The 11,615-nt window shown below is 42.8% G+C and overlaps 1 protein-coding gene across 2 annotated transcripts in view; it reads right to left on the bottom strand.

Moving 5' to 3' along the window:
* Window positions 1-2,923: 2,923 nt before the first annotated feature.
* HSPBAP1 (HSPB1 associated protein 1) overlaps window positions 2,924-11,615 on the bottom strand; it is a 33,439-nt gene continuing 24,747 nt past the window's right edge. The window contains exons 6-8 of one of the 2 annotated variants that reach the window (XM_048953849.1): window positions 6,821-6,904; window positions 3,717-3,827; window positions 2,924-3,518 (exon numbers count right to left, since the gene is read on the bottom strand). In XM_048953849.1, coding sequence (XP_048809806.1) covers window positions 2,967-3,518; window positions 3,717-3,827; window positions 6,821-6,904 — 747 coding nt within the window. In that variant the 3' untranslated portion in view covers window positions 2,924-2,966. The remainder of the gene's footprint in view (window positions 3,519-3,716; window positions 3,828-6,820; window positions 6,905-11,615) is intronic. The other variant, XM_048953850.1, reaches the window with a different exon arrangement.

Here is an 11,615-nt window from a genome sequence, read left to right as displayed (position 1 = left end):
AGGCTAGAGCTTGCTTGTTGCATTGAGGTCTGTGTAAGTTATGGGGTCATTTGTCTGGGAATGGCAATGAGTTGTGTTATGGCCCTGCTTGTTCTGCCTTCTGTTTATACAACATCATTTTTCATTTTAATGGTGGTTTTCTAGCCTGCTTTGTTGGGGCTGCTGCTAATTGGAATGAATTCATGTGCTGTGCCCCAGTGCTGGTTAAGTGGGAAAGGTGAGGTTTGCTGCCAGGTGTCCTGCATGGGCCAGGAGGAGGGGGCATGGCAGTGCTGGGGGAAGGAATCAGGGAAGAAATGTAACACTCTGGGTGCTGCAGCAATTCAGAGCTGGGGCTGATGAGGCAGAGATGGCTCTGTGTGAGTTGAACAGCCCCCAGGGAGAGAGAAACCCTTTTTGCAAGCCACCTTTGTGACCTTCATCATAGTTATGGGCCTACCTCCTCTGCTTGGAAATTGGGTTTAAAAGTTCTTGGTACTTGCAATGTCTGCTTCAGACCTTCGTGAAGTGGTTTGCATGGGTCATTGCACAGGATCGAAGCTTGTTGCTGGGGCAATTTCAGCAGAGCTCTGGAAGGAGCAAAGTTCACACTCTACATGCACAGCACTGGATTTCACTGAGGAACTCCAACCCATATGCTGAACAGGGAGTGAGCAGCTTGTTTTCTAGCATGCTGCCTCTCTAGATAGGTAAGCAGTGCTACAGAGCCCGGCACAGCTGAAATGGATGTGAGAATAGAAAAGAACATGGAGGAACACAGCACTGGTTTCCTTTTCTTCCCAGGTTCAACTGAACTGGGTGGTAAAACCCTTTTGCAATAGTTTTCCTCATCAACCAGTCAGGAGTGTTCACCGAAGGAGTGCTCCCATATCACACACCTGAGCCATTTATGCTTGTGGCAGACAAATGCAGCAAGGAGCTTACTGGCAGGTGAAGGTACTGATTTGAAGCGCTGCTTTTACTTTTAAAGGGCAGTTGGCAATGCAGAACAACTTACTCTGCCCATCAGGGTGCTAAGTTTGTTATCAGTGAAAATGTCAATTTATGGCTAATGCTGTACTGTAACATATATCACAGCTCTGCAATTGAGCTGCTCTGTGGAGTAAAGGGAGCCAGAGCGGAGTGCTGAGAAATGGGAATGCTGGGGGAGGGGTCTCCATTGGGCAGTGGGGCAGCCTGCACATGGGAGGGTTGACCACACAGGCCAGGCCCCTGGGCTGCAGCATGGCTCTAGCCTCCACCTTCAGCCATGTGGTGCCAATTTTGCACTGTAGCAGAGACTAGGAGTGTATCACTTCTGTAACCATCCCAGTGGTGGCTTTAGGCTACCCCTGCTCAGCTGTTGCTATACCCATTGCTGACAGAGAGGAGAGAACACTTTCCAGGGGAGGAAGTTTTCTTGGTGACTGCAGAGCAAAGCAGTTTCCTTGCAGCTGCTGGAGAGGTGAGTTTCCTGTTCTCTGTTGAGCTGGGCTGTCAATGAAGAGGTCAGAAATCATTTATTTTTAACACTATGAATATGTAGAAACTTGTCCAAGCTTCTCCACAGAGTGGCCATGAATTTAGAAATGGAGTCAGAAATCATGGTATTCAGTATCCTGTGAATCTGGTCAGAGCTATAAATTTCTCTTATTGGCCTGTGGGCCATTTGCCATACGTGACTTGCTAAATTTGTGGTCATTTCTCTTTCTACCTCTGTGTGCTGAGTATATGAGTGTGATTTTATATTATGCCTCTGAGACATGAAGTCCTTCTGGTGCTTTTGCCTCGCATCATAAACAGCCTTGCTCTCTTCTCCCTGTCCCCTTTGCTAATGGTTTCTGGCCACAGTCTGGCTCTTAAATCATGGGCTGCACCTGGACAGGCATAAAATGCAGCTCTCCCCAGACAGAGGGTATTTGTTCAGAGCGGTGAGCGATGTCTCTGAATGCATGCAATTCAGCCTTGTTGTAACAGCCTCCCCTAGACAGGTCCTCCATGTGGGTAATGGAGCCTCTGCCTGTGGGGTGAGTCCTGCAGAGACCTTTGAAATGTTGTGTGAGCCTTTAGCCTTCACAAGAGTGTCATTCTGAATGCCAAGGGAGAAAACATTCAGTGTAGATATGGGGGGTATGCTGTAGGGGAGTTAAGCTAAGGAAGCTTATATCTGTATCTCAGGTATAGGAAAGGTGGTGCTGCTCTCCTTTCTTCTTCCTGCTTTTCCTCCCACACATACATCCATTTCACTGCCTATTTCACTGCAAGATTACTTTTGCTCAGTGAATTGAAACCATGTTTGTTGCCCTATTCCCCAGTGCAAATGGTCCCAGCAGCAGCAGTGATCTCTGGGCCCTGTTCTTGTGGTCAGTCAGAAAGAAACAAGTGCAATGATGGGTCTGAAGTGGGGTGTCATTGATGCATGTCTCCTTTGAGACTTGCCAATGTACCTAAATGGTGCTGCCTTACTTGACAGCCTGCTCCCTATGAGCCTGGTGAGCCACTAAAGGCAGCAGATGTGAGCAAGACATCTAGCCTATTTTGAATCCTTTTGCCCCAGCAATGCCAGTGTACAAGCATGAACTGTATCAATAGAACTGCTTCTTAAATTTTGGTAGTGTTGTGGTGATGCAACCCCACTGGGACTATTTGGCATGTTAACAGAAGACATGAAAAGCATGGTGTTTGTTTTTTTAAGATGCACAGATGCTTGGAGGTGTATAAAGTATTGAAGTCCATGCAACAAGATGGAATTACAACTGTGTATATTCCTTCTGTAACAGTGAGGAACTCTGATTAGTCACACCTTTTTTTCCCGATCCCTTATGAACCAGTTATTCTTTCAGCTCAAGCTTCATTCTCACACTTAACCAAATCCTGTGTTTGTACCCTAAGAAGTATTTGAAATAAAAATAAAACACTCTGTTATTAAGGACACAGAACAAGGTTGAAATTTGATTTCTTTATTTCAAAAATGAAGTGCTCTGGCATTAAACTCTTGCTCTCTCCAAGAGCAGCTGAGCCACTAACCTGATGACATGTGGATTAACCAGGCAGTCCAGCAAATCATTGGTGGAAAGGGCTGCCTGCGAGGCATTGGGACTATTGTCTGAATCCATTTGATTTGCAGGCGTTTTGCAGTCATTACTCATTACCAATAGCTTCCTGGTGCAGTGTAATTTTCCAAAATGTCCTCCTTCATTTTCATGGTGAAGATCTCTATCGTCACTTGCAACTGCACCCGCAGAGCTTGTTTCTTGAGACTGCGGTAAAACTTGAATGAGATGAGGCCCAAAAGGTATTTTCTGTAACTTTTCTGCTTTAAATGTTGAAGAGCTGAACTCATGGTTTAGTAATTGGCAGTCCTCTGGCTCCCAGCTAACTTGCCTTTTCCTCCTCTTGTGTGAGGCTCTTGTCTCTTGCTCTGCTCCAGTGCTGCTGGGATGTGCCTGCTCTGACACGTTTGCCTTCTGACACTTGAAATATGCAGACACTGCTTGATTCAGGTACTGAAGATTGATTTCATGGGATGTTGCCTCAACCTAAGAAAAAAACCAAAATGCACTCAGTTAAAAGGGGGAATGTTTCAGTTCAGCGTTGCACAATTACCTTCTGTGGATTGTTATCCCTATACAAGAGGAAGGAATTTAAAATTCTTTCAGGCAGCAGAAATGCAGAGTTAAGCAAAATGTCAGTAATTCTATGCTCTGTTTGTTATAAGAGAGCAGGAGAGTGCTTACCTCAGTGGGATTTAGCCAGGGATCTCCATCACTGGAACTCTCTGCTGATTTTAGGGCACATACCAGTGTTCTAGTTATTGCTTCTTCTACGCGGGCTTCATGATCTGCATCCTGCCTCGGGAGAATAGAAAGTGTTGCAGACAGGTCAGCACTTGGATCTCTACGGGATGCTGGAAGATGGTGGGAAAAACCAAATGGATGACCTTAGTCTGAAAGCCATGTTCATGTATGTAAGGTAGCTGAAAGGCTGCAGATTTGTGAAATTCGTATTCATGCATACAGCTCTCGTGTAGCAGCACAGGCTTTGGTGTGGCTACTTCTGCAGATAAAGATGGGGGGGGATTTCAGTGTGTATATAATTCTTTTTCTGTATTAGTGTTCTATTAATTGAATCTGGTGCTTGAAATCACAATGCGAAGTTAGCATTTAATATATGCATTTATAGGCCTCCTTAGGACTAGAAGGACCATGAAAGTATATAGCAAATTTTATATATCTACACATGAAGTCTAATTTAAGAGCTTAAAGGAAAAGGCAGCAGCCATCTGCGTCTGCAGATGAGCAAAAGCGAGGCTCAGACTTAACAAAATGCTGTGTCATGTGATAGAAGTTAATATACTGCTGTAGCTTCAAACATTAGCAGAAGGAAAAACATATTCCCTGTAACTGCTCAAACTAAAAATCAGGTCAGTAGCTAGCATTTTGTTTCAGACCTTCACTTTCTCCATCATCCCACTGGGCAGCTGGGTACCAGTTAGGATGGCAGAAATAAGATCTCTTTTTACTTTCACACTTAGCTGTGTTGTTGTTGTATGTGAAAGGAGGTAAGACTGAACAAGATTTAGTTCAGTGACTTCAGTGACAGATGTCTAGGAGTGGATACATAAACTTGGTTTTGTTGAGATGCTTAGGCATACAGGTTTTTGGAAGAAAGATGTAACCTAGTCAACAGACAACTCTGCACTGCCTAATTGTGGCTTCAGGGAACATGTCAAGCAATCCAAGCGTCTTGCTGCTATGAGTGTTGAAGGCAGTAATTCATCTGGGGACCCCTGAGTAGAATTTGGGGTAGCTGAGGATGCTTTATTTATTAATGGTTTTACATAACAAGTCCCCAAAACATTGATTTTTATTTTTATTTTTTAAATCTACATGTGGAAGTTACTTATGGCGTTGCACTCTTGGGATTTATTCTGGTCTCATGGATAACAGGGCTGTACTGATTGCATTAGAGCATGTTAGGAAGCATGGAGTGCTTTGAACAGCTCACATCCAGCTGAAAACAAGTTAAAGTTCTCCTCTAAAGACCTGCCAATATAATTAATGGTCTCGCTAGGACTGTAAATGTTGGCATGATTCACATCTGTCAGTATGAAAGCAGCTGGTAACAGCTGCAAGCAAGAACTGCTTGATTTGGTAATGAAAACATTCTCAATGTTGTCTCTCAGCATCCATGTCAGAATTGGCTATAGGTAGATTACCCAACACCTTACGGCACTACCATCGTCTGCAGGCACAGCACCTGTAAGAACCTTTCACCTAGGTTGCAACTGTTTGGTTGCTTCTCATATTATCCTCTTGGGGGAGAGGTAGAGGTTACTCATGAGCAAAATCCAACACTCCTCTGCTCATGATGTCATCTACACACAGCTCTTGTTGTCACCAACAGGATCTCAGCAAGACTTTTATGACCAGAAAGGTCACGAAGTTTAGACTGTTTGTGAGGCACAGCTTAGGGCACAAGTGTGTGCTGACATCATGGTCTTTCTGAGCATAGGGTGCACAGCCAGTTCTTTTAAATTACTTTCAAAGCTGCCAAGTTTAAGGCAGGCTTAAATGGTTGTGCAGAAATAGTGTTGCTTTCTCTGGCGCTAGATTACAGTCTGACTGTACGAGCTCAGTTAGGCTATGGGCCTGCTGTCCTTCCTAAGTACACAGTCTCATCTGGAAAATTTCTCCGTGAGGAAAACGCCCAAGTTTGCCTCTGCTTTGCAAAGGCTTGGTTTGAAGGTGGCATGAGAAGTATATTCTGTAGTCTTTGAACAGCAGCTGAACGAATGTGTTCACCTCCCTCAAGACTTTCAGTCTAATAATAGTGCAAAAAATGCAAACAGCATTTTAGTGAGGTGGCTTTCACAAGCCATTTCAAAGGGCCTTTTTCAATATTAAACTAGGATTAATGATGGAGCAATTTGAATCAGAAAACCTGCTGTAGCTTTGAGGTGGTATCCCTGGAGCCATCCCATACATACTAGGTGACATGAGTGAGAAAAAATTGGAGCCTAGGGAAAAGAAAACTAATTAAATACATGAAAAAATCCAACTCTAGGCAAATCAAAACTATCAGGAATGAAAATTCAGACATCCTCTGCCATCCTCTTTCTATTGCATGGATCTAATTTAAATTCTGAATTAGTTTTGCATGTAAGCATGTGCTTGAGGTGAAGCTGGTGTTTGTCATCCTGTATTTTTCACCATGCTGGTTAGTCCATGAGAAATCAGCCATGAGAAGTTTAACATGTGTTTAACTCTTTGCCTGATTGAGGTTGCATATATCTTCTACTGAACTGGGGCTTCAGGTCTGTGACTTTGGAAGGCTCTTCTGGAAAAGCTCTATCCACAAAGGCTTTTCCCTTACCAGGACTGAATACAGCAAAGCCTACCATGCTGAACCAGACAGGCAAGGGACAAAATGCTTTGATGTTGATACCTGAAGATCCCATACAGCTGAAACACAGCTTAGGTGGCATCATTTCTCTGTCCAGATCATTCTTATCCCTGTTTGTATTAGAGATCTATTTCTCCCTTCTTTCTCTAGAAAAATACTCGACTTAGATTTGCCACTGGCAAAGCACCACTGTATTTAGTAGAGGCTGACAATTGATGTCAGTAGAATATGCAAGTCTGCAAAGTTTTCTGGCATCCCTGAGGACGAAAGAAGCAATGTAATTGTAACATAGCACGCTGAAATAACTCAAATTGGCTCATGAGGTCATGAGATCTGGGACAGGATTGTTTGCCAGCTTTCTGACTTCTTATAACATATGCATGCATAGAAATGCTGCAGCACTGTGATTATTTTTCTTTTTTTAAAGGGAAAATACCAGTTCAATCCAGGAGTTTATGCTGACAGTGATGGGGTCTATGGATTCCACATAGTGCCACCAGTGTCTGGGAACAAGCAGGACCTGGAATCAGAGACAGTGTGTTAGGTACTAGAAGAAGGATGAAGAAAGCTCAGGGGTTTTAATCAAGGTGGTGTAGTATGTAGAGGCAGAATGAGGCAAGGAATAGAGTTAGGGGGTGGGAGGTGATCATTATTTCTTCTAGACAGCCCTTCTCCAAGACTTAAATGCCCCCTCTACTACTGTCATTACTTTCACATAAGAAGTGGGCATGACTTTGAACTGTCTCTTGTTCAAAATCTTCCCATGTGAAGCAGGACAGTAACTTTTTCACTGCTCTAGATAAATGAAGTCCAGCTGTACTAGGGATAGCAGCTGGTATAGCTGTGGAGCAGGATTTGGGGGGAAGCCTCAGCCAAGCAAGTATTCCTTTGTAGACTCTCCAACAGAGAAGCTTCCCGCTTCCTTTAGAAGGGCTGCCAGCTGGCTTCCCCTGAAAGTAGGTATCCTAAAGCTAATCTAGGTGATTAACAACGTGCAGCTCCAATTCCAGTAAATAATTACCTGTATTAAACTTGTCGCCTTCAGTAGATAGACTTTTAAGGAGAGTGTCCCAGAAATCATGACAATCTAGTTTAGATCAGAGCTTTACAGCTATATCAGGATGATAGCTGTGACATAAAATTGATTCTTACCCATGGCTTTTATGGTACAAAGACATTAATGTTGTTTTGATGATATAGTACAAGCATTTCAAATTGCTGAACATTAGATTAACATAGAGCTATCAAGAAAAGCATAAAAGATGTTTTTTGACAGGGAAAGAAAATGGTCAGAGATGGATAAAAATACTTGAGAATGGGGAAACTGAAGCAATGATCTGTATCTGAATCACAGCCAATTTTTTTTTCTTGCTAGACACAAATTACTGAAAAAAATGCTCTGCTAGCTAAGGAGCCCATGCTTTATTACACCAAAACATGGCTAATGACAAAATGCCTGTGAAGGGAACAGTGCCTGTGGCCCCAGTCCTGTAAATGTTTAGAGGACGGCTGTGGGCCACTGGCAGAAATGTTCTCCACAGGTTTCAATTCCAGTCAAGCAGGAAAAAAAAAAAAATAAATAAAAGCACAGACTATCTGAAGGTCAAACCTGTTTGTAAATTGTATTTTAATCCAGTATAGCATATAAAATGGGGAAGGAAGGAATTGAGAGAAAAGGGAAAATCAATCGTGTCACTGGTGGCGAGGTCCAGGCCTGCTGTAGAACAAATGAAATGCTTTGCTTAATTAGAGATGTGGTTGCAAGCATCAAAAGCAATTAGCTATGTCTGAATTAACAAACCAATGCATCACACTGCTTACTGTTGATACCTGGTTAGCTGCAACACTTTGTCTGCTGGGAGATGTCCCCTCTACCAAAGCAGGATTTAGCTATGGAGGTGAGCACTGCAAAGGCAGCCTACCCAAAGAGGCACTAAGAAGTCAGAGCTGAAAGGGTGACTAGCAGAAAATACACAGGCTGGCAGGCATTGTTAGCACTCAAAAAAACCCAAAACTATACACGAGTGTGGAGCTCAGGATTCAAAAATGTGTTGCAGATAGGATTATGGAAGGCTGTTATTCAACAAATATCAGTCTGATTAATTCTTACAGAATTATTAAAGTTGGGAAAGACCGCTAAGATCACAAAGTCCAACCATCAGCCCATCACCACCATGCCTACTAACGACATCCCTCAGGATGATACATCCAAAAGAGTATGAAACCCTATGCAGACTAAAGCGAAACCATGATTTTTATTTTACACAGAACAAGTTTCAGAGTAGTGCTTTTATCACACAAACCTACACCTTCAATCAAGAGTGGAGTTGCATTAGCTGCAATTGGATTGTGTTAGCAAGTGTTTGCCCACGTTCTGACTGCAGAATCGGACAAAAAACCAGGACTCATCTCTTTAATAGGGATTCTTACACTACACCCACTGTTAAAGAGTCTAGGTGCCATCCAAATGACAGGTTGTAATGATGAAGCCTGGAAAATGTTGCTGTACATTACAAGGTGGTGTAGTTTCTATAGTAAGTGCTGATTTCAAACAACTGGCTCCTTCCTTGCAAGATTTACGGCAACAAGAGAATTGAGATTATCAAAATGCAAAGAGGCTAGCGTTTTAAGGAAGATGAAGAAATGGAAAAAGTGATTAAAAGCAAAAATACAGCTGTGAGGAGCAGCTGAACTAGCAAAGACAGAACAATAACCCAGCAGAGAGAAGCAGAGTGGGATTCTTCTAGCTTGATTGGTGGGGGGGGAACCACTAACAAACAATCCATCAAATATCCATTTGCCAACAAAACAAGCAGACTTCCATATTTATGAATATAGGGCAGAGATTTAACTACATTTCCAACCACACTGAAATAGGAAATATATTTAAAAAAAAATATGCGGTGAGCATTTCCCAGGGAAAATGAAAGGTGCAAAAGCAAAGCAGAGTCATCCCAAGCTCAGAGAGAATCTAGCATTTGTCTGCTTTCTGCGGAGTGCATTGAGCTCTGTGGGTTGGGAAGATACCAATCTAAATAGCAACCAATCAGATAATTCTAATATTTAGGCTAGCAATAGGCAAATATAGCATGAGGCTAAAGTGGGACAAATATCAGAAAAGGTAAAAATGAAACTCTAGACTCTAAGAGGAGGAAAAAAAATCAAAAGAGCAGTTGAGAGAGTAGGTGCAGCAATGCTGCAGGCTTGTACAGCACAGAGAACAGAACAGGTTTAAATTCTCAATGGATGTGATTAACTTGATACAGTGCAAAGGTAGGGCAAAGGTGGAATTGCTTCAAAAAAAAGGAGCGCATCCCTGAAGTGAAATATTATACCAAGAAATTCCTGCTCATTAGGAAAAGATATTTGGGTAAATGCCAAAGAAAAGGGAGCATCAAAGTGTGTGTGCGTGATGGGAGGAAAAAGATGAGGGAGGGGGAAAGAAGGAAATCGCAGACCATTTGCAAACGTGGCAATGAAGCACAACCACCACAAAATGCATAGGACCTCACGAAGATTTGTGCTTGCCTGGGACTGGTGGGAAGGCAGAGGTGTGCTGGCACTGCTGTGCACTCTGGCTGCTGGGCAGGATCCCCTGGTGTGAGGCTGCAGCAGGAGCACAGTAAGAGAAACTGTGCTGTTGTTTGTTGGAACTTAGTGATGGCTGTAGCTGTGGATCCAAACCTAGCTGCTGGTTTCTGCAGCCTACAACTATTGTGGAATTTATCGATTAAAACAGCAATGCTTTGGGGAAAACTCATCAGTCTAAGTAGGATTTAATCCAGTCTCTGTGCTTGCAAGGATAGGTGACCATGTCCAGATGTTTCCAAGAAGCCCCTATAGTGCACTTGAGCTTGTAACTTTGTGGATATGGTCATGTACAGCTGCCACTCCAGAACTGCTCAGCTGCCTATTTAAATAGATTATCTCAATATTATCATCATTTGTATTGAGAAAAATTTGTAATGTACCACCAGAAGTGGCATTAATACCACTATGGAAGTTCATCCCCAGCCACTGGGCGGGAAGAGAATGAACCCTTATAAAACCTAAAGTCATTGGCTGACTAAAACTCATGAGCTGAATGGTACAGTGAAAGTAGTGAGAAGGCACAAAGGAGGCAGTCGAAATACGCGTTGTGCACCGGTACAATGCTATACAAAGGAATTCTGCTTTTAAGTCTTAAATGGGTGCAGAAAAATGACTTATAGCAAAAAACGACCAGAAGGTGGCGTCAGACACATGAAGTTTTCGGCATTCAAAGCTGCAATCCCCCTACACGGAGCTGCTCTCCTGCACAGCTAAGAACACCTTTGTCTATATTTTTTTTTTTCAAGCCTACGTTGTTACAGCATCTAATCCAAAATATTCTGCATACTGTCTGGGAAGGAGTGGAGATGCTATAAACTACCACAAAATGAAGCTGATAAATAATAAAGCACAAATTTTAAAGCAACTTTATTTACGTGAAACCAACTGCAAAGCTTGTATCAAGATTGCGATTATTTTGGATCCTCTCACTCCTTAACAAAGGAGTTCTTCTAGGTCAATCCTTCCCACTGAACAGCAGCAGTCCCCAGCCAGCTGTGCCATAAGCTGCTGGATGAGGTCACAGCATCACCCAAAAGGCACTGTCAGAATGGATGATGGTGATACCTCACTGCTCCCCAGAAATCCAAACAGCATCTCCTCCTTCGTGGCAATACAGAGAACCTGTATGACTGGGCTGGCTCGAGATCTTCTTTCCTAGCAAGTTTTATTTTTGATTCCTTTAAGCCTAATTAAGATCACACTAAAGGTTCACTACCGTACTTGATCATTCTAAAGGAAATTTTATATTGAAATAACACTGAGGATCATGGATAAGGCAATGCTGAATGGATGTGGTGGTTTTATTAACAGTAAAAACGCATCCTTTGTGCTTTTAAATAATCAAATACTATTACTTTAACAAAGTGCAGATGGCAACAATAATCATTCTGCTTCAGGAGCGTGACTAAAAGTTGCAGTGCAAACAGTGCAAGTTTGTCATAGATTTCCTTCCACTTGCAGCTGTACCAGCAGCAGAACATATTGTTACCAGGCAATAGACAGTGTCCTCTCACTGGGACAGCTATCCTGTTCACCACAGCAGTGTTTGTCAGGTCAAAGTTATCTGGATTAGTGAAAATCCATTCTTCCAAGTGCTGAAGGCAGCTGGGTTTGCCAGCTAGGGGTGAGGGAATGCTCAC

This window comes from Lagopus muta, chromosome 8 (genome assembly GCF_023343835.1).
Source record: "Lagopus muta isolate bLagMut1 chromosome 8, bLagMut1 primary, whole genome shotgun sequence".
Lineage (NCBI taxonomy): Eukaryota > Metazoa > Chordata > Aves > Galliformes > Phasianidae > Lagopus > Lagopus muta.
Note: the sequence above shows the minus strand (reverse complement) of the source record. Positions and strands in the feature narration are given on the sequence as shown.